General features: G+C 31.1%; 1 protein-coding gene across 3 annotated transcripts in view; it reads right to left on the bottom strand.

Moving 5' to 3' along the window:
* Window positions 1-607: 607 nt before the first annotated feature.
* Window positions 608-22,083, bottom strand: part of LOC139520320 (von Willebrand factor D and EGF domain-containing protein-like) — a 42,444-nt gene continuing 20,968 nt past the window's right edge. For 2 of the 3 annotated variants that reach the window (XM_071312856.1, XM_071312857.1), the window contains 9 exons: window positions 21,355-21,506; window positions 20,454-20,790; window positions 19,025-19,174; window positions 18,642-18,825; window positions 13,996-14,186; window positions 9,436-9,681; window positions 5,799-5,874; window positions 3,478-3,586; window positions 608-1,737 (listed from right to left, as the gene is read on the bottom strand). In XM_071312856.1, the coding sequence (XP_071168957.1) occupies window positions 1,485-1,737; window positions 3,478-3,586; window positions 5,799-5,874; window positions 9,436-9,681; window positions 13,996-14,186; window positions 18,642-18,825; window positions 19,025-19,174; window positions 20,454-20,790; window positions 21,355-21,506 (1,698 nt within the window). In that variant the 3' untranslated portion in view covers window positions 608-1,484. The remainder of the gene's footprint in view (window positions 1,738-3,477; window positions 3,587-5,798; window positions 5,875-9,435; window positions 9,682-13,995; window positions 14,187-18,641; window positions 18,826-19,024; window positions 19,175-20,453; window positions 20,791-21,354; window positions 21,507-22,083) is intronic. The other variant, XM_071312858.1, reaches the window with a different exon arrangement.

Here is a 22,083-nt window from a genome sequence, read left to right as displayed (position 1 = left end):
GTTTTACCCAAATTAAACACAATTTAATAATTTAGTGCTAATATAAATCTTGCACCTTATACAAAATATTCGGATCTCGAGTGGCAGTTCAATTTCCCAGTCCGTCGTCACTTTCGTTCTTCCTTTAAAAAAAACCCCCTTTTTTTATTGTTTATTTATTATCCATCTGAATAATTTTTTGATTGACTTCATAATTATTTCTTTCCTATTAAAATATGTCAACAGCTATATCAAAGGTACCAGGCATATAATTTGATACGTCAGACGCGCGTTTCGCCTATCAAAATAGCTATAAAGCCAAAAAAGTAAAAAGTTGAAAAGCACTGTGGACCCAAAATAATAATTCCAAACAGTTGTGCCAAATACGACTAAAGTAATTTGTGTCTGGGATAAGAATAGTTAGTATTTCGAATAATTCTTACATTTGGAAATATATAAAAATGACCATATAATTGATATTCTTCTAGTATTTTTTAAACTTTGACAACAGATGAATTACAAAAGGAGGGCGAAATATACTAGATGGACATTCAAACTCATAGATTGAAAATAAACTGACATTGCCATGGACACGATGGTTTGAAAAAAAATGACAAACAATAGTACACAAGATTCAAAATTTAATATTTAAAATACATGAATTATCAATTATTCATGTATGTATCACAATACTTGTTGTTTTGTCAGTTACACTACAAAAAAATACAAACAAAAAGTACACAAGACAAAACATAGAAAACTAAAGACTAAGAAACACAAACCCAACTTAACACTAGTGGTGATCTCATGTGCTCCGAAAGGGTAGGCATACCCTGTTCCAGATATAACACCAGTCGTACAATATATCCTAATAAATCCTTTGGTACAGTGAATAAGTATACATCTGCACACTGTATTGTTACACAAAATAACATATTGCAATTATGCAAATTTAAATTTAATTTGATGTACCTTTATATTTGCATATGCAATTGTTTTTCTTTTTCTCCTTAACAATACTCCAATCTGTCTGAAAATTTCTTAACTTTACGAGCAATAAACGAAACGTAAAACTGAAGCGATGATTTAGGGTTAACCAAAACTTTCCAAGATACAAAAATATTAACAATAAAATTGAATTTAATCTAAGAATAAACTCGTTATAGATGCATAGCTTAAACGTTTGTACGCAAGACGCGTAGTTCGTCCACAAATGGCTTGCCATTGACGCTCGAATATATAAAATTTAGAAGGAAAAATTAAGGTTGAAAGTTGAAGACAAATCTACAATATATGTTTCAGGTCATGTAACGGTTGGCAAAATACAATGAAATAATATATATCTGTCTACGACATAAGATACAATACAAACACATATAAAGTAATATATTTTTTGAAAAGATATTAACATGTTTTATAAAATATATTAACAAAAGAGACATCTGCAGTTTTGTATTGTCTCACAAAAAGATCGTCTGGTGCTTTGTTTTCTGCAAATGAACCAATTAGTAGAAATCCAATGTCACAGTCTGACTGACTAGTGAAGGTCTACGGCTTGAGTAAGGCGGTGGACATTCCGCTTCAGCATATATTTCTTCGTCAGGGTAAATATGATAAATCATGTTTTCATTATTCAAGTTGCAATCAAATGTCACAGTCTTTCTGACAACTGTAGGTCTACGGCTTGAGTAAGTCATATTTTCATTATTCAAGTTGCCATTGTTTGCAATTGTTTCAAGATTTGAATTTTTTCTGTTGCTAAAATATAAAATATTATCAGATTATTACATGGCATTTTTCATATCGCATATATTATCAGCCCTAGGTTCAATATCAGCCCAAGAGCCGCATTGCTCGAGGGCTGATATTGACTGAGGACTGATAATACATGCGATATGAAAAATTCCATGTTATGATCTTTTTATTATATGCTTCAAATATGGAGAAAAATAACAGCTTCATATAATTGATCCTTTTACGTGGTTCCCAAATAGAAGTTCAAAGAGTGAAAGTTCACGGGCGTTGATCCCCAAATTAAGTACATTCGATATCAAATCTTTCTATCATATGCCTCAACAGAGAAGAAAACATTTTAATATGGACGAATCGACAAAAAAATAATTCAACAATATACCGAATGAACACTGTTTGTAAAAGTCAACTTTTTTTTAAAGTAATTTTCTAAATAATGTTTGAAACTGTTCAAATGCATTTTTTAATAATTTGTTTGTTTTTGTGGGTTTTTTTTTATATTATTTTACACAGTATACTTTCCAGTATCCAAATAATTGTTTTGAACACTACTTTGTAATGTTTTTCACTGAACACGTAGCATTGAGGTGTATTTTCCGGAATTTGCCGAGTATCACCGGAAAGTCATGCGATAACGTTACGGAAAGGCATGTGATAACACTCTAGGCATGAGATAATATCAGATTATTACGGCTCTTAGGCTGATATTGACCGAGGGCTGATATTGACCGAGGGCTAATAATACATGCGATATGAAAAATGACATGTTATTATCTTTTTATCATATGCTTCAACATTTGAGAGAAAAAAAGATTCTTATATTGATCCTTTAACGTAGCTACCAAATAGATGTTCAAAGAGTAAAAAGTTCACAAACGTCGAACCCCAATTTTAGTACGTTCGATATGAAATGTTTCTATCATATGACTCAACAGAGAAGAAATACATTTTAATATGGACGAATCGACAAAAGAAATAATTCAGCAATATACATAATGAACACTGTTTGGAAAAGTCAACTTTTTTTTTCATTTTTTTTTATTTTCTTTTATTATTTTACACAATAAACTTTCCAGTATCCAAATAATGGTTTTGTACACTACTTTTTAATGTTTTTTTTTCACTGAAAACGTAGCATTGAGGTTAATTTTCCGAACTTTGCCGAGTATCACCGGAATGCCATGCGATAACGTTACGTAAAGGCATGTGATAACAGTCGAAGCATGTGATAAACTTTTGATATCAGCCCTCTAAGCACCAAGTCGAAAAATATGGAATTTACGTTAATTTAATGCTATTATCATACAGTTAAAATCTTATGTAATTTAGTCTAAGTATATGATAATCTGTATTAATGCCTGAACGAAAAGTAGATTTCATTGTCAAAAAACAGGCCATATTTATGCAACAGAAGTATACAACTTTCCAATAAAGAGCTAGAAAATTACATTTTACCATTTCTGCTATATTTTGTAGCCAGAAAACGGTCGTACTGGGTTACTCCCATGTTCGTGCTTTGAAAACGTACAAAGGTATTCTTACTTTTAGGCCCTGAATTTTAAATTTCTGTCTATAAATCTCTTCTCCGGCATAATATAAAAATTAGATATTTCTGCGACATTTCCCCCTTACTTTCAACTTCAGTAATCTTAAGTGACAATTCTTATTTCCACATTTTTTAGCAAAAGTTAACATTGTTATTTCAAAACACCAAATACGTAGCTTATGTTTATGGTTCTGTTGTACCTTTTTCGTTTCCTCTTCAGGTGTAATATCACAGGTACAAAGATGGATAACAGGCATAAACTCACAGAAAAGGTTACCACGGAAATAACAGATATATTTGCGCTGCTTCCTTAAATGAAACTTAAGACAGTCAAATAAGGTTAATATAATTACAAAATGATTACATGTATGAACGTATTTGAATAATGCTTTTTTTCCTTTTTAATCAGATGTAACATACTTTTGCAATACATATCGATAATTAATGCTATATCAAAAAAAGATCTTCCTCGTATGGTTGTCGCCTGTTTCTTGTAACACGAAGAGATGTTTCTCATAACACACTGAACGAAGTGTGATACGAAAAAGTCATACGAAAACGTCGTTATTTGATTGGTGATCATTGTATTATCATGCATCATTCAAGAGACAGTATTATGATATTTGCATAAGCTGTTCGTTAGGTCATTGATAACTCCAAAAGGTTGATGCGATGTACATTTGGTTCATGGCAACGGACATAAGTGAATTTTAGATAATATATAAAACGCTCCAACTTTTCACCCGAAAATCTTATTTTTGTCAAATTTCATAACATTCTGAAGCGTACAAAAAGTTTTTCAAATAATTTATGTTTAAAGTTTTTTGACTATTGACTACGTAATAAGACAAATGACGCCTCTGGTGTGTACAAAAATGAAGACTTATAAAAGATACCACAAAAATGAAACAATGACCGTCTTTTCTTTCAGAGCTCTTAAGCTCTTTGATTTTTTTACACCCAAATCTTCTATACAAGTCATCTTTATTATACAATAGTTGAACACAGTGTATATAAAGTGCGAATCCAGTTAGGTCATTTTCAATGCCGTATGCGATTATGTCTATTGTCGAATAAAGGACGATGGGGAAAATGCGTTGTTTTTTGTTGTTGAAAATACAAAATAAATGATTTGAAAGTATTTTTAACACAATTTCATTGTAACTTTTCAATGTATAATATCAGGATTAAAGTCCAAAAAATTGTAATTAAAGCAGCAGAATCAATAATATTGATAACTGAATGCGATTCATTTAAACTGTAGATGCGATGAATTATCGATCACTGTTAATGCGATCATTTCTGATGTGGAGTTTTTGGAGTGAATTGTCATTGTTGAAAACTCGAAACTAAAAATAGTCTTATGATGACTTTAATATAAATGAAAAAAATCTGGAGGCCTGTGAGATGACTTAATTTGTTTAAAATTGGTATGGACGAACATTGTTGATTGTAATGCAGTACAAGCTAATGTTTATTTGTCACATAAATATGTTTCAATGTCATTTTTGTTCAATTTCTGTATTGTACCTTTGATATTCGTTCACTTAGATACATGAAATTAACTGAAACTCGTAAATCAATATATTTTCTTAAAAATCACCATTAGCTTGTACTGCATTACATGTAGCAGTATTCATTCATACCAATTTTAAACAAATTAAGTCATCTCGCAGGCCTCCAGATTTTTTGGAAAATTTAGTGTTCACCTCAAAAACCTGTTTGGCCACAACATTAAAATTTCAAGTTTGTTTACAATTTCCACAGTGTGTATATGTTAAGGATGTTTAAATGAACTTATTTTCCCATAGTTTAGGACTTTATTCATTTTAGGTTGAAAAATGCAGGCAAAATTAACATGTTTCTGTAATGTCCTATATTTTTACTTTAATGAACCCTTAATGTTTAAAAGTACATTTTTTCTGCAAATGTAACTTAACTGTTGCTTCTGAATCTCTTGCACACTCATGAATTTATAAAAACGGTTATTTCAACTTTGTACCTGTTTGACTTTATAACTATTTTGGTACCTTTGAAAGCTGTTATTTCGTATTTTGTAAAAACAAATCATGAATTTGTCGTCTGTTTTTTTATCATTCTACATGAGAAACTCATAGCGGATACAATGAAAATATTATTTCAGGATTCATATAATTATATACACTGATAACATATCTTGTTATTCATCACAAAACGTTCCTCTATCGTAATAATTAAACATTTAAAAACAATTTTCAAAGGTACTTTTAGTATGAGGTCTTTTAGTCTGCAGGTATGCTTGTATGTATGTATATAGTTCTTAAGAATATGCCACAAAGTTCTTTCTAAATCAACTTTTTCGATGCATCGCAGTTTGTTTGGTGCTCCAGATTTTACATATTTTAATGTTAAAGCATCAAAATAAGACGATGCTGTTACATGAATACCTATTATACATAATCATATACTAGAAGTGTAATGTAAGGTTGTATATTTTTTTTTCAAATCGTCTTACTAAAATAAATTTTGTATTCTTACAAACCTGAAGATCTATGGGTGGTCCTTTGATTAAAAGGCTTCCATGTACTTGAAGTTGGCATACATTCTTCGTATGGTTTCTATGAATCAAAAGAGGGTCTTCAAAACAGTTAAAGTAATCAATGTTAAATTATATTGCAACAAATGGTCTCTCTCTTTGAATACAAACAAAACTAAATCCATGATTTTTAGTCAGACAAAAAATAATAGTGAAACATCACATATTTACTATAAGAATACAGCCATAGAGAGTGTAACAGAATATTCATTTTTGGGAATGTTGATAAAATGTAATGGAAATTTATCACAAAGTACGATAGAGCTGACAAAAAAGGCAAAAAAGTATTTTTTGCAATAAAATCCTATACTAAATCATTGAATAATTTACCTATAAAAGTAGAAAATAATCTTTTTGATTCTTTAGTTAAACCAATTATGACCTATAATTCAAAAGTAACATATTTGGATACATATATTTCTTTTCATAGAGCCAAACACAGAGCCGTATCTTCAGGAAAACAAATTAATCAACTTGATTTTATAGACAAAACCCCTATTGAAAATATGCATCTTAAATTTTGTAAATCTACTCTAGGAATAAGAAACTAGAGGCTCTAAAGAGCCTGTGTTGCTCACCTTGGTCTATGTGCATATTAAACAAAGAACACAGATGGATTCATGACAAAATTGTGTTTTGGTGTTGGTGATGTGTTTGTAGATCTTAATTTATTGAACAAACTTGCTGCTTACAATTATCTCTATCTATGATGAAATTGGCCCAGAAGTGACAGTTTTTTATGAAAATTGTTAAAAATTGACTATAAAGGACAACAACTCATTAAGGGATCATTTGACCACTTTGGTCAAGTTGACTTATTAGCAGATTTTCTCTAAATGCTTTGGTTTCAGAGATATGAGCCAAAAACTGAATTTCACCCTATGTAATATTTTTAGCCATGTCAGCCATCTTGGTTCACGGGCGGGGTCATCGGATACATTTTAAAACTAGATAACCTAATGATGATTGTGGACAAGTTTGGTTAAACTTGTCTTAGTAGCTTCAGAGGATAAAATTTTTGTAAAAGATAAGAAAAATTTACAAAAGTTTGTTAATAATTTACTATAAAGGGCAATTACTCCTAAAGGGGTCAACTTACCATTTTGGTCATGTTGACTTATTTGTAGATATTACTTTGCTGAACATAATTGCTGTTTACAGTTTATCTCTATCTATAATAATATTCAAGATAATAACCAAAAAAGGCAAAATTTCCTTAAAATTACAAATTTAGGGGCAGCAACCCAACAACCGGTTCACCGATTAATCTGAAAATTTCAGGACAGATAGATCTTTACCTGGTTAACAATTAACCTCTTTGTGATTTTCTCTTAATGCTTTGGTTTCAGAGATATTAGCCAAAATCTACATTTTACCCCTATGTTCTATTTTTAGCCATGACGGCCATCTTGGTTGGTTGGCCGGGTCACCGGACACATTTTAAAAACTAAATACCCTAATGGTGATTGTGGCCATGTTTGGTTTAATTTGGCCCAGTAGTTCCAGAGGAGAAGATTTTTGTATAGATTATGAAAATTTAAGAAAAAAATGGTAAAATTGACTATAAAGGGACATAACTCCTTAAGGGGTCAACTGACCATTTCGGTTATGTTGACATTTTTGTAGATCTTACTTTGCTGAACATTATTGCTGTTTACAGTTTATCTCTATCTATAATAATATTCAAGAAAATAACCAAAAATAGTAAAATTTCCTTAAAATAACCAATTCAGGGGCAGCATCCCAACAACGGGTTGTCTGTTTCATCTTAAAACTTCAGTAACAGATAGATTTTGACTTGTTAAACAATTTTACTCTGTCAGATTTGCTTTAAATGCTTTGGTCTCAGAGTTATAAGCCAAAATCTACATTTTACCCCTATGTTCTATTTTTAGCCATGGCGGCCATCTTTGTTGGTTGGATGGGTCACCGGACATATTTTTTGAACTAGATACCCCAATGATGATTGTAGCCAAGTGTGGTTAAATTTGGCCCAGAAGTTTCAGAGGAGAAGATTTTTGTAAAAGTTAACAGACGACGCCGGACGACGGACGACGGACGACAGACGACAGACGCCAAGTGACCTAAATATGCATCTTATTTAGGAGCCAGAGTTAAAATAGGGAGATTGCCTATAGAATGTTTTATCAAAACACAAACCCTTTTATATTTTGCTAGACTTTATAATAATAATATTAATCCATTGATAAAGGAAGCTTTCTCTAGCACAGTCTCTAGATTTGACAGGAACTTATTCATGGTATACATATGCAAAAACTATTGTTGAAGAGACTAATGTTGACCCTAATATTCTTTCTACTTGGAAGGACATAAAAGATGTAAATAAAAAAAAAAAAAAAATATAAAGTTATAAATGAAAAATAGATATAAAGATTTAATTTAAACTAAATTTGAAAACATTGATGATAAAAGTAAATTTTATCTATATAAAAAACTTAAAAAAGATTACAAACTAGAATCTTATCTAAATACATCTAATTTTTAAATAAGGAGATTAATCACTAAATTTAGAATAAGTGATTACTCCCTCTTGATTGAAAAGGGGAGATATTTTAAAACCCCAAGAGAGGAACGACTTTGCCATAAATGTAAAATACTACAGGATGAGAAACATTTTTTACTCTATTGTAATTATAATAAAACTTTAAAAAATGACTTTTTTCAATACAATGTATGTACTGAAAATAATAACTTTAATAATTTAACTGAAGATGTAAAAAATCATTATTTACTAAATAATCAACATCTCTACAAACAAATAAGTTATAAGGATTCTTGAAAAAGTCTTTATAACTGAGGGTAGGGGACTCTTAACAGCTTGTTTATTGTTATAAATTTTGATGCTGTTTTTATTGTGTATGTTTGATATGTATGTATATATGTTTATTGTGTTAATATATAGAGAATAATACATGAAATATATGATAAAGCGTATAAAACATGGCAAAATCCGTATCATATGTCGTATCATCCCGAGGCACCAATATCAGCCCAAGGGCCTTTAACTAGGCCCGAGGGATGATATTGGTCGAGGGTGATACGGCATGTGATACGGATTTTGCCATGTTCTTAAGCAAAAAAAACCCAAAACTGACTTTATGTAAAAAAAAAAAAAAAAAAGTAGGGGTGGGATAAAGGGTATGCGATAAAGGGTGCGCGATATGGATTAAACAGCAGGCTATTTATCAAATATGCAAAACTACTGTATTTAATAATAAACATATGATAAATGTTGGTCACAAACTGTAATGTTTATACGACAATAAAATATTTGATTTGATTTGATTTTTAAAATGATTTTGCTCTTTATTTTAATTTTGAATAACATTCCTTTCGAGATTTATCATTAAAATCTAAATAATGACCAAAATATTTTTAGTTCTATATGCCTTTTACAAAACATTTGTTTGTAAAAGTGAAATAACATTTACTACTGGATCAATGATGTTCAGCCTAACTTTACAGAAAATATTTGGATAATGTGTATACTTTCAGGAATAATTAAATGATCACACGTATCAAATTCAAGCTTTTAAAGAGGGTTGAGATCGTAATTGCTTACCAAAACATTGCAAGTCAATGTTGATACTTCACAAGTAACACAGGTTCCATCGTAAATAACAATGGAAACATTGTCCCCAAAATGTTCTCTATCATATGCGATTGATATTATATACCCCACTGCGAGTTCAGTCGTCGGTCTATTTCTTGGTTGCCTAGGGAATTGACAGGAAATGCTATGTGCACTGTTATATTCTCCCGGCCAAATGTTGGAAGTTTCGTTTTGTACAATGCCATTAACAGTTATCTATATCAGAAAATAGACAAAAAATCGGTACAACACATAATGATTAACAGTCGATATCTTTTTTTCAAGTTTGTTTTTACTACTAGTTTATGCGGTATACTATTTTCCTGCAGGAAGAGAGACGATATGAAATGATTTTGAAAAATTGAATGTAAAAAGTAAAGAATTATACCAGTTAAGGTGGTATGGGAGTCTAAAATAAAAATGATAGAATTTGTTCATACTTTGCCAAAACGTTGTATCTATTGATACATGTTGAAAAATATAATAAAAATGATAGGTCACCGCGCATTTTCTCAAGCTACAGGACGGGACAAAATGACACATTTTGTATGGATTATACAGGAAAAAACACCATTTTGTGATTAGAAACTAAACAAAATGATAGAATTGTTAAATACTTCAGGAAAAGATAGCATTCAGACACTGCTTTGAGAATATCAAAAGAAAAGATAGGGTCACCGTACGTTTTTCCAGCTAAAATACAAAATAGGAAAATTCCATACAGAATCCTTCAGAAAATGCACTTTTTTAGAGTTACCTCCCCTTAAAATACCATTAAAAAAAAAACAAAAAAAACAACCAAAAATAATTAACATTTGCAAAAATATCAATATTTAGAAGTTATATTCTTGTAAATTGGTACTTTTAAATGAAAATGTACATTAAACATCTGCATTCCTGCATCAAATTTTGCTAACTTAATGGAAAATCTGGACCTTTGATTCTCTGTTTTTTACAATCCAAGATGGAGGAAGACACCCATACCACCTTAAAGCTTATATTGCATTACATGCATTGTAGTGAAAAAGGCGAATTCAGAAGAATAAGTATTTTTTTTAATAACTGAATGAACCCCGAGATTCATTGACTCATATGAGTTATATTTAAAATAAATAACATTTTCTTACATTTGAGATGTCAAATGTGCTTTTGGAAATATTGTGTGCATGTAAACTATTGGAAACAAGCGGTAGAAGACTTAGCTTGGTAATTTGTTTCAATTTTTCGAAGTAAACACACAAAATTAACATAAAACACTAAATATGTCATTATACGTATCAATATTTCTATATCTTTTCTTATCAAAATGTTTTAAAAATGTATGACCACTGCTGGTTGACGTTCGTCCCCGAGGACATCCCCAACCCAGTAATCAGCACTTCGGTGTTGACATGAATATCAATTATATGGTCATTTTTATAAATTTCCTGTTGACAAAATTATGAATTTTTCGAAAAAGTAAGGATTTTCTCACACCAGACATAGATTACCTTAGCCGTATTTGGCACAACTTTTTTGGAATTTTTGGTTCTTAACGCTCTTCAACTTTGTACTTGTTTGGCTTTATAACTTTTTTTACCAGAGCATCACGGATGAGTCTTATGTAGACAAAACGAACGTCTGGCGTTATGAATCGTAATCCTGAAACCTTTGATAACTATTACAACCATTGTAAAATTTTGTATGAGATAACAAAAAAAAAAAGAAAAAAAAACCAACCTAAAATGACAATGATATAACCAAGGGAGGGATACCACATGCATGGACCTTGGTAAAGTTGACCTCACAGATAACCATTTTATGAAAAGAAAGGAAATTGACTCATATAATTACATTACAAAAATCAAAAAACTTTTAACGTATTTGTATCGAAAGAACGATAAGCATTAATTCCTGTTCAAATAATATCTCAAAATTATTAGTTTGATATATTGTCAAAAAAACAGCGAGGTCAAATATCCAGGGAACAATTAAAAAAAAACCCACAGACATTACCATGGACGAAAACAAATCGATAAAAACACCAACTGCATTACCAAAAACACCTCACAGAAAGTTCTAAAAGTCTGCCGACAACCCACCTATCATATTTATCAAATTTTGCCGAGATTTAATGAACAGAAAACGGTATTTCTGTGACCAAATCAGCTTCCCCATCATTGCTTAATCGACTACTTACTTTAAATGAATGTTGCAATTGTTGAATTGCAATTAAATGCCATTGAATGTGTTTGTTTTATCCAAGTTGATTTGACCATTATTCATTATTCACATAACAAATTTACAGCAACTAAAGGTTTTTTTCAACGCTGACATTTAGGAGGTATCAAAAGTTCGACCAAAACATTTTATTGTTTTATTTGTCACAGTGAAGAAAGATAGCTTTTTTTGCACTCTTCTCTTTCCGTAAAATACAAAATTAATAACAGGCGGAAACCCAGTTGTAATAAAACAAAAGAATCGAAGCTCTTTGTTAAAGAAGGCTATAAATGCTTACTGTAATGTTTACTATAGTAACAAAAATGTTAAAAGTAAAAAGAAACACATAAAACGACAATTTTATTCTCAATTACTTAAATTTATTTTAAAAACATCATTTACATAAGTTTTCAATTAATCAATTATATAGTAATGCAGAAAAAATAGATATCAAGTCGACGACATGGGTATCTATCAAGTTGGATGAAGAAAATGCATAACCTCCGATTTTTTTTAAACAAATTACCACGAACGGAGAACATATCAATCTAGTTCAGTAATTTTTGTGTCTGCCCTTCCATTATGTGACTCAAGAAAAAAATCTAAAAAATGGGTAACAATTGTATCGAAAATAGAAAATCGAGTGCACTTTTTTATGTTAGGGCGTGTTTGAGGTGTATGTTGTGTCTTTAAAACGTAAAAAGCATGAGTATTTGATATAATATCTCGCATCAGATTCTATCATTTTTATATATCAAAGCTACAGGTTGATTTTATAACATACAAAAATCACAGTACGAAAAGATGATATATATGGGTCAAGTGAAATACCTATCTAAGAAATCACAAAAAACAGAGAAGCTGAGTTTGAATAGATTTTTTGTTACTAAAAGTACTTGACGACAGTCTTTTCGAGCGTCACTGATGAGTCTTTTGTAGACGAAACGCGCGTCTGGTGTACATACTATCATATAAGGATTGTATTTGGTGCTATGTGGATAAATGTATCGTTTTTCAAGAACAAAATTGGCAGCGCGTCATCCCTACAATGGATTTCATTTCTACCATTGTGAAAATGAACTGGCGTAATGGGGATACAATTTTTACGAAGTAGAATCCTGGGCCCAGTTTTACGAAGCTGTCTTAGGACTAAGCCATGTCTTAGGATGGTCTTACGACATATCTAAGTCCTAAGTGGGTTTCACAAAACGGTCCTAAATTAGGACATCTCTTAAAGTTGGTCATAAAGTTAGGACAACGCGAGAGGTGTCTTATGATGGTCTTAGGATTTTATTTATTCATATAAATTGCACTCATTTATTATATTAATTTTGAAAAAAAATATCTTATTATTATCTAATTATCTATTCTCCTGTTCCTGCTTAAAACATATATACATTGACGGATAATCAGGATTTGTCAACAATAAAAATTCGATGTATTGATATAAAAATTGCACGATTTTATCTCTTAACCTTTTATTACCAATAAAGTCGAAATTGAATTCAACTCACTTGTACCAAAACAATGTCATAATTTTATATTCTTTTTTCTTAATTTTGCATTGAAAATTTCATATTTATATTGATGTATTGTTTAAAGATAATTTATATATAAATTACTTTTATTTTTTTATATTTATTTTGCAAATTATGTCATTATATTAATCAATACGTTTAGAATAATTTATGGTAAGACATACTACATTTACATGATTTTGAATGTGTTGATCATATTTATATTTGAAAATTTAAAGAACTTGCAACAGGTTTAGGATGTCTTAGCTAAGATGATCCTAAGACAGCTTCGAGACGAGGTCTGAGATATGTCCTAGGATAGTCATAAGAGGATCATAAGACATGTCCTAAGATATGTCTTATGACATGTCTTAGGATAGCTTCGTGAAACCGGCCCCTGACAGATAACCTATCCAGCAAACATACATGAATATAATAACGTTTCTCTCTTCTTTTTATTTTTACAAAACAACGCTTGTATTTTACAAACAATATGAATATGAAGATTTTTTTACATTCTGACAGTTTTTGAAATAACGGGTCTTTCACATTAATTCATATTGCTTCAAACTAAAATTATGATTTGTTTGTCTCTCTATATACGACGTCCTTATATTTCATGACAACAACAAAAAAACACACACTTACTAAATTAAGTTAAAACAAAAACGATCAGTTTTTTTAAAACAATATTGTCGTTTAATTCCCATATAAAACTATCTTATTTAGTAAAAAAAAAAAAAGTTCAGTATCTAATCAAACTCTTAATTTTTCTGTCTGTTACGTTAGATTGGAATCTTTGAGTAATGCTTACTTTAAATCTACTTAACTTGCAGTACAGTAGTGTAGACTTAAACTCGCCATAGATGTCTGTTTTCAAACAAGGTCTTTGCCTGGTATTACATGAGCCATTGCCTGCAAGGACAATATCTTTTGGGGGCTCTGATTTCAGCGCTAAGCAATCATGGCCAATGAAGTCATTAGAATCGCACTCTATGCATTTCCCTTCAATGAAACAAAAAAACATTAAATCTTACTAGTTAAATTACATAGATTCTTGTTGTAGCGTTATGAACTTTTGTGTTTATTTATGACAATGTTTTATATTGATGTCATTTGCACTACAAAATGTGGGGAATTTAAGATTCAATACATCGAAGTTAATCAAGGTAACGTATGCAAATTTCCATTCTATTCTAATAATCTGAAATATTAACGTTTGATGTAAGACTGTATGAAAAAAGTAAAATCACAATAATATGAACTCTTAGGGAAATTCAAAAACGGAAAGTCCCTTATCAAATAAAAAACAACAACTCAAACTCAAACACATCAAATGAACGGATAACAACTGTCATATTCCTGACATGGTACAGACATCTTATGTCTTATGTAGGAAATGGCTGATTAAACCTGGTTTTATAGCTAGCTAAACCTCTAATTTGTATAACAGTCACATCAAATTCAAGCAAATCGATAACAACAAAAAAACAAAACAACCAGACATGACAGGTTAAAGGTAAAAAATATGGTCACAGAGGTCAACATTGTGTTATAATCTTCATCACTATTATAACAATCAAATATGCAATATTCGTAGGAAAAGTCTCTTTATATATACTTATCAATAAGAAAAGCACTACCAGAAGAGTGTATAAGTCGGTTTTATTTTCTAGTAATGTTTAACTATGAACTAGGGGGGACCTAGCGGTCAAATTCAGTTTCATATGTGACTAAAATTCTCATATTTAATTTATAACATATTAAAACATTTATTTAAATCCCAAAAGTCTGAAATAAACAATTTACAATATACAGACTCGATAAAATGTCTCATCGTTCCATGTATATTTTAGCATTAGACGCCACCTGAATAACTACCGAGTTGGCCTCTGAATACTGCCGATGGTCATATAAGTGATAAAAACATATATAAATATATGAATAGATAGCGAACTCGTGCAATTGGATTTGTCAAGGTCTGTTTAATTTCATATTATAGGTTATAAATATATATCAATCATCGTTTTTACCTATATTTAAAAGAGTATTTGTGGATCGAATCAGTCAATCAAATGATTTATCTTTGTTTCCCTTTCAATGTTGACATTCTTTTCCTTTTAATAACTGTAGACGCATAATTCATACTTAATCCCTCTTTAACTAAGCGGTTAAATTGAAGTTCATATGAATACGGATTCAACGAGGTCGAATTAATAATTTGAAAATGAACAATTCATCACGGATGTTTCTAGGCTTGCTTCATGCAGGAACTTCTTAGGAAGAAAGACAAGAAGTTGGCAATATCCTTTAACTCTACTTTCCGCTATATAGATGATGTTCTTTCACTAAATAATTCAAAATTTGGTGACTAGGTGGAACGCATCTATCCCATCGAACTAGAGATAAAGGATACTATTGATACAGTTATGTCGGCCTCATATATTGACTTACATCTAGAAATTGACAATGAGGGTCGGCTGAAAACAAAAAATTACGACAAAAGAGATGATTTCAGCTTTCCAATTGTAAACTTTCCATTTCTAAGTAGCAACATTCCAGCAGCACCTGCATACGGGGTATATATCTCCCAATTGATACGATATTCCCGTGCTTGCATTTCCTATCATGATTTTCTTGATAGAGGGTTATTAAACCAAGAGTTCCAAATGGTGAAGTTGAAATCATCCCTTCGTAAATTTTACGGACGCCATCACGAGTTGATTGACCGTTATAGAATAACCGTTTCACAAATGATATCGGATATGTTCCTTACGTCGTAACTAGAATCCCCTTCCCTTTCATGAATGTGACTTACCAAATTAGACTATTTATTGGATTTGTTATCACATAAGCAACACGACGGGTGCCACATGTGGAGCAGGATCTGCTTACCCATCCGGAGCACCTGAGATCACCCCTATTTTTTGGTGGGGTTTGTGTTGTTTATTCTTTAGTTTCCTATGTTGTGTCATGTGTACTATTGTTTGTATGTTTGTCTTTTTCATTTTTAGACATGGCGTTGTCAGTTTGTTTTAGATTTATGAGTTTGACTGTCCCTTTGGTATCTTTCGTCCCTCTTTGACAAAACTGAATTATGCTGTGCGAAAAGCGAATAACGATTTTACTTTTTCACTTTCATAAATGTTTGAACCAAAAAAAATCATATTTCAAGTCTTTTTAGCTCACTTGCACGAAGGGCCAAGTGAGCTTTTCTCATCACTTTGCGTCCGTCGTCCGTCGTCGTTAACATATACAACTGAAACTTCTGGGCCAAATTATACAAAACTTGGCCACAAACATCATTGGGATATCTAGTTTAAAAAAATGTGTCCGGTGACCCGCCCAACCAACAAAAAAATAGAACATAGGGTTAAAATGTAGATTTTGGCTTATATCTCTGAAACCAAAGCATTTAGAGCAAATCTGACATGGAGTAAAATTGTTTATCAGGTCAAGACCTATCTGCTCCGAAATTTCGTTTTTGGTTATTATCTTGAATATTATTATAGATAGAAGTAAACTGTGAACAGCAATAATTTTCATCAAAGTAAGATCTACAAATAAGTCAACATGATCAAAATGGTCAATTGACCCCTTAAGGAGTTATTGCTCTTTATAGTCAATTTTTAACAATTTTTGTAATCTTTTACTTTGTAAACTACTAAGGCAAATTTAACAAAACTTGTCCACAATCATTATTACTAGGGTATGTAGTTAAAAAATGTGTCCGTTGAACCGGCCAGCCAACCAAGATGGCCGCCATGGCAAAAAAAAAAACCAAAACATAGGGGTAAAATATAGAGTTTGCCTTATAACTCTGAAACCACAGCATCTAGAGCAAATCTGACATGGGTTAAAATTGTTTATCTAGTCTAGATCTATCTGCCCTGAAATTTTCAGATGAATCCGACAACCGGTTGCTGGGTTGCTACCCCTTAATTGGCAATTTTATGGAAATTTTGCCGTTTTTTGGTTATTATCTTGAATATTTTTATAGATAGAGATAAACTGTAAACAGCAATAATGTTCAGCATAGTAAGATCTACAAATGAGTGACCAAAATGGTCAGTTGAACCCTTCAGGAGTTATTGCCCTATATAGTCAATTTTACTTATTTTTCTTAAATTTTTGTAATCTTTTACAAAAATCTTCTCCTCTGAAACTCCTAAGACAAAATGTAATTAAACTTTTCCACAATCATCATAAGGGTAGCTTATTTAAAAAAAAAATGTGTCTGATGACCCTGTTCACGAACCAAGATGGAAGACATGGCTTAAAATAGTACATAGGGTAAAATTCAGGTTTTGGTTTATATCTCTGAAACTGATGCATTTAGAGAAAATCTGACGGGTGGCAAAAATGTTTATCAGAATTAGATATATCTGCCCTGAAATTTTCAGTCAAATCCGACAACCAGTTGTTGGGTTGCTGCCCTTCAGTTAGTAATTTTATTGAAATTTTGCAGTTTTTTGCTATTATCTTAATAGATATTATTATAGTATCTAATGATATCTTATATAAATTATAATTTTAACCTTATTTTACATGATTTCCAAAGCATCAGTAAATACAGGTGAGCGACACAGGCTCTTTATAGCTTCTAACTTATATATCTCGTAGCTAGTGCACTCTTAATAGGTAGATACGAATTAACATAAACGGTACAATATTATTGCATCAGTTGAATATTTCAACAATCAATGTCTCTTCAGTGATGCTTGAGTCTAATATATCTTAAAAACCAATTTATTGATAAATCTTTGAAGAGCGAATCCAATCAAGATGGATCTAAAGTTTAGCCAAGGTATTACACAGACTAAAACGTGTAATTATAGTCTTTTATATATCAAAATAGTTCATGCTCAAAATCATTAACGAATATATGATGTTATTCAAGTGTGTCGCAAATTTAGTAAAATAATTTGTAAGAATATTACATTTTTGTTAATATTTGTGTTTCCAATCCATCATTGTCCGATATCAATTGCAACATATTTTTTGTCGAAGTATCTAATGAAAGTTTTAAACAAACAGCAAAGATTACGCGTTTGTTTTCGTGTAGGCTACCAATCAAGACTTGTAGAAGGGTCTTAGTAGGATTTTGTATTTCCAGCTGAAGTAAAATTACTTGAAAAAAATAATTATAGATTATCGTTGTTCATCTTAAAGAGATTGATTTTCTTGCTTGCAGGCGAAAATGAGAAAAGCAATCGAGTTGAGCTGCCCAAAGTTATCTGTTTATCACTATTTGCCTATGACGTTGTTAATTTCATTGATAACGGCACGTGTGCCCTTAGTTTCTAGCGATTATTTTTCATATCACTCTACTGTGCTGAAGAAGGGAATATCAGCCAGTAAAATTGAAGGAAAATTTAATTTGAAAATATCGATAATGTTATAAATTCTTACAAGTTACTGTTTAATCAGCTGCAAAAATTAATATACTTGGCTACCAACCATTCACACAGTTTCTCCAATGGCGACATCCAGTAGGACAAAATGTATACAATAATTCGTAGTATAAAGTCTTTCCATTTTCTGTTGTTCTTGACATGCTAGTTGCGTTACGTGAAAGCTCAACAAAGCAATAATCTTTGATAACTCCGACAATCCATTCAACATAGTTAGTGTTACCCCCATGCTAAAATGATTAATATTTCAAAATGGAAATAATTCGATTAAGAAAAAGAAAAATATAATATGTTCATGATTGTCTTACCAATTAATGTTTCTAATCATTAAACAAATTTCTATCAATATCCATAGCAATTCAATTAATTCAATGCTATTTGTGTGCTCAAACGAAATACAACAGTATGAATAAAAAAAAAACATAATACCTTTATATCCTTCATGCATCCCTCAGTGAAAGTGTCTACGTTGAAACTCGAATACTGTCGACATAACCGAACTATTTCCATGCTGCTTGTATAATTTTCACAAAATACTTGTGCCTGGTATTTTGACCACATTTCTGGCCATGAAGGTTCCTGAAATAATTAAGATAAAATTATTTATAGAAATACTTCTTTTTTTTCTATCAGCTACTTGCATATATTTGTATACTGATTTGTACAGGATAAACATCAGTATAAACTAGTAATCTGAAAACTTTTAGCTTAAATTATATATATATATATACTGACCGGCTTTAGAAACGCAATACTATATTATTCGTTTTAATTCCCATTTTCAAATATTAAATTTTTTGTAAACAAATTTATGAACAGAAAGTTATTTCATTACTTCAATGTTTAAAAAAAATGCAGTTTAAAAGTTGAATATATTACGTCATTTTTAAATGTTCAAATATTGTGGTATACACTGAAACCCTGGCTTTCCCCTTACCAAAAAAACGTGTCACCGTCAAATGCAATGAATGTCTGTAACAAACGCCAAAATGATTGTCAGAAAGGTCAGCCAATTCTGCTCGGCACGTTTTGGTTTCTGTTTTGCACCTTCTGATTTTGCCGTTGTTCCACCCATTTCAATGGGTTTTTGGCAATTATGCGGTTGCAACTTTAAAGCTCTAAATGTTTTTCTGCAGTCGTTTCTGTGGCAGTTCAGATCTGTCTCGCAAATGACGTTGTGTAATCAAATTATATTGACGTTGCATTGTCACTACATGTTGATCTGGTCTTTGATGGTCTTCAACAAATCCCGTCTACCGGTATCATTGTAGGAAGGACAGTAAGACGAGTTTCTGACGTCAAATTGTCTTGTTGTAGCACGTTCACGTTTTCCTGTTTGCAGTATTCTAATAGGTTGATTCAGTTTTTTCCCCCCAGTCTTGGCAATATTGAGATGCAACATTGTTTAGATGATTTATGTGTGACCAAGGATTGAACGAACTGTTTCACAAAGAAAAAAGAATGAAAAAATCTTTTATTGGCTCGAAATTTTGATTTCTGAAATTCGTGCGATCTTAATAATCTGGTATGTTCAATAACCACAGGTAAGTCATATGATGTTTTTCGAAAGAGAAAGAAGTATGATGAGCATGAATAGTAGTTGTATGAGCCTTAAACATGATTTGGTAAAAAAAAAATCTATAAATTGAGTGTTGCTTTTTTTTTAAGTCAGTCAGTATATATAAATTAGAATTCAATAATAAATTATGCTGAACTGAATACTACGAAGTTCCAATATATATTGTTACATTATTAACATTCACCCGTGTCATAAGAAAATTAACTTGCCGCCACAAAAAATTATAATACATGCATGTACTTTCATATCAAAATTTAGATATCATATATGTATATTCACCTGTGGGATATAATTCGGGTCAAAAGAAGAGTCATACGTCAAAGGGATTACTTCCTTTATATCATCTAGTGTTGGTATGTTTCTATTCACGACACTTCTTCTGTTTCTTGAAAGTGTGCACTCATCAATGATATACTCGTTTACTTGATTCGGGTGTTGGCATGAATATACATCAATAGGTTGAGACAAATCACATTGAACGAACTCAAACTTGAGAATGGAAGGGTCATCTGTAGGACCTGCTTCTTTTTTACATGTGCAGTATTGTTGAGGTGGACGAAATGCAGTTTGATGTTGAGGCTTTTCAATAAACAGTTGTTGCAAGGCATTAGAAACTCTTAAAATATAACAGAATATACATAATAAATTGCAAAATAACAAACAAATTAAGTGAAAATAAAGAAAATTGTTTTTTTTTTTTAAAGTGTTCCAGTGTACAAAACTTGTTATCTTATCTGTTAAACAGACAATTTAGAACAGTGATTTTATTTTATAGATGTCGATTAAAAGAAAACAAATTGTGCTACAATTCATTCTAGTTTTACCTATACTTCATTCTATATTTAGCTGAGGAAAAATACATCATACATATCATATAATAAAGGCAAAACTCAAAACCGAAATAACAAGAATGTGTCCCTAGTACACGGATGCCCCACTCGCACTATCATTTCTATGTTCAGTGGACCATGAAATTGGGGTACAAACTCTAATTTGGCATTAAAATTTGAAAGATCATATCATAGGGAACATGTGTACTAAGTTTAAAGTTGATTGGACTTCAACTTCATCAAAAACTACCTTGACCAAAAAAAACTTCAACCTGAAGCGGGACGAACAAACGGACTGACGAACGGACTATATCTAAGACAATGTTTGAAATGAAAAGCCCATCACTTGCCTCCATGAGGTTGATATAGATTCTTTATTAGCGATGTTCCCACATAAACCATTCACTAGACCATCGTCTAGTACTGAAGGTTTAACTAGAATACTTTTAATCCAATATCTCTCATACTGAAATGTAATCTCTGTCCCGCTAGGGAGATGTATCTACAGTTAAAGAAAGAGTAAAAGATTTAACAAATTCAAATTTAATCCTATATTTTTTTTTATAAAGCAAACATCAATGTTGAAGGCCGTTCGATGACATACAGTTGTTAATTTCTGTGTCATTATGGTCCCTTATAGAGAGTATACTCATTGGAAATTAACCCACATCTTTTTTTTTTATATTTATTATAAGAAATGAATTTAACAACTTCTTTGTGTCAAAAAATTACCAGAAAGAGAAACAAGCGAAATGTTTAATCCTGTTTTTTCTTCCTCTAATTTACAATGTCAGTTACGTATTGGTGCGTTGTTGTTTGTTTGAATTATATATTTTACTGACGATGTGTTTTCATTCAAAATTGACGGTTGATGACATTACACACAAACATATTTGTTAACTCCATATTGTGTATTACAGATTGACTACAACAAAATATTTAGGTAATCAATCTCACCTGAATTCAAAAATGAAAAGTAGTTTGAAATAATAAGTAAGAGATAAAAGGGAACAATAAACATCATGTACTTCCTTTAGATGAAAAACCGTAGTGGACATTATTAAATATTATTCTAACAT

This window comes from Mytilus edulis, chromosome 4 (assembly GCF_963676685.1).
Source record: "Mytilus edulis chromosome 4, xbMytEdul2.2, whole genome shotgun sequence".
Lineage (NCBI taxonomy): Eukaryota > Metazoa > Mollusca > Bivalvia > Mytilida > Mytilidae > Mytilus > Mytilus edulis.
Note: the sequence above shows the minus strand (reverse complement) of the source record. Positions and strands in the feature narration are given on the sequence as shown.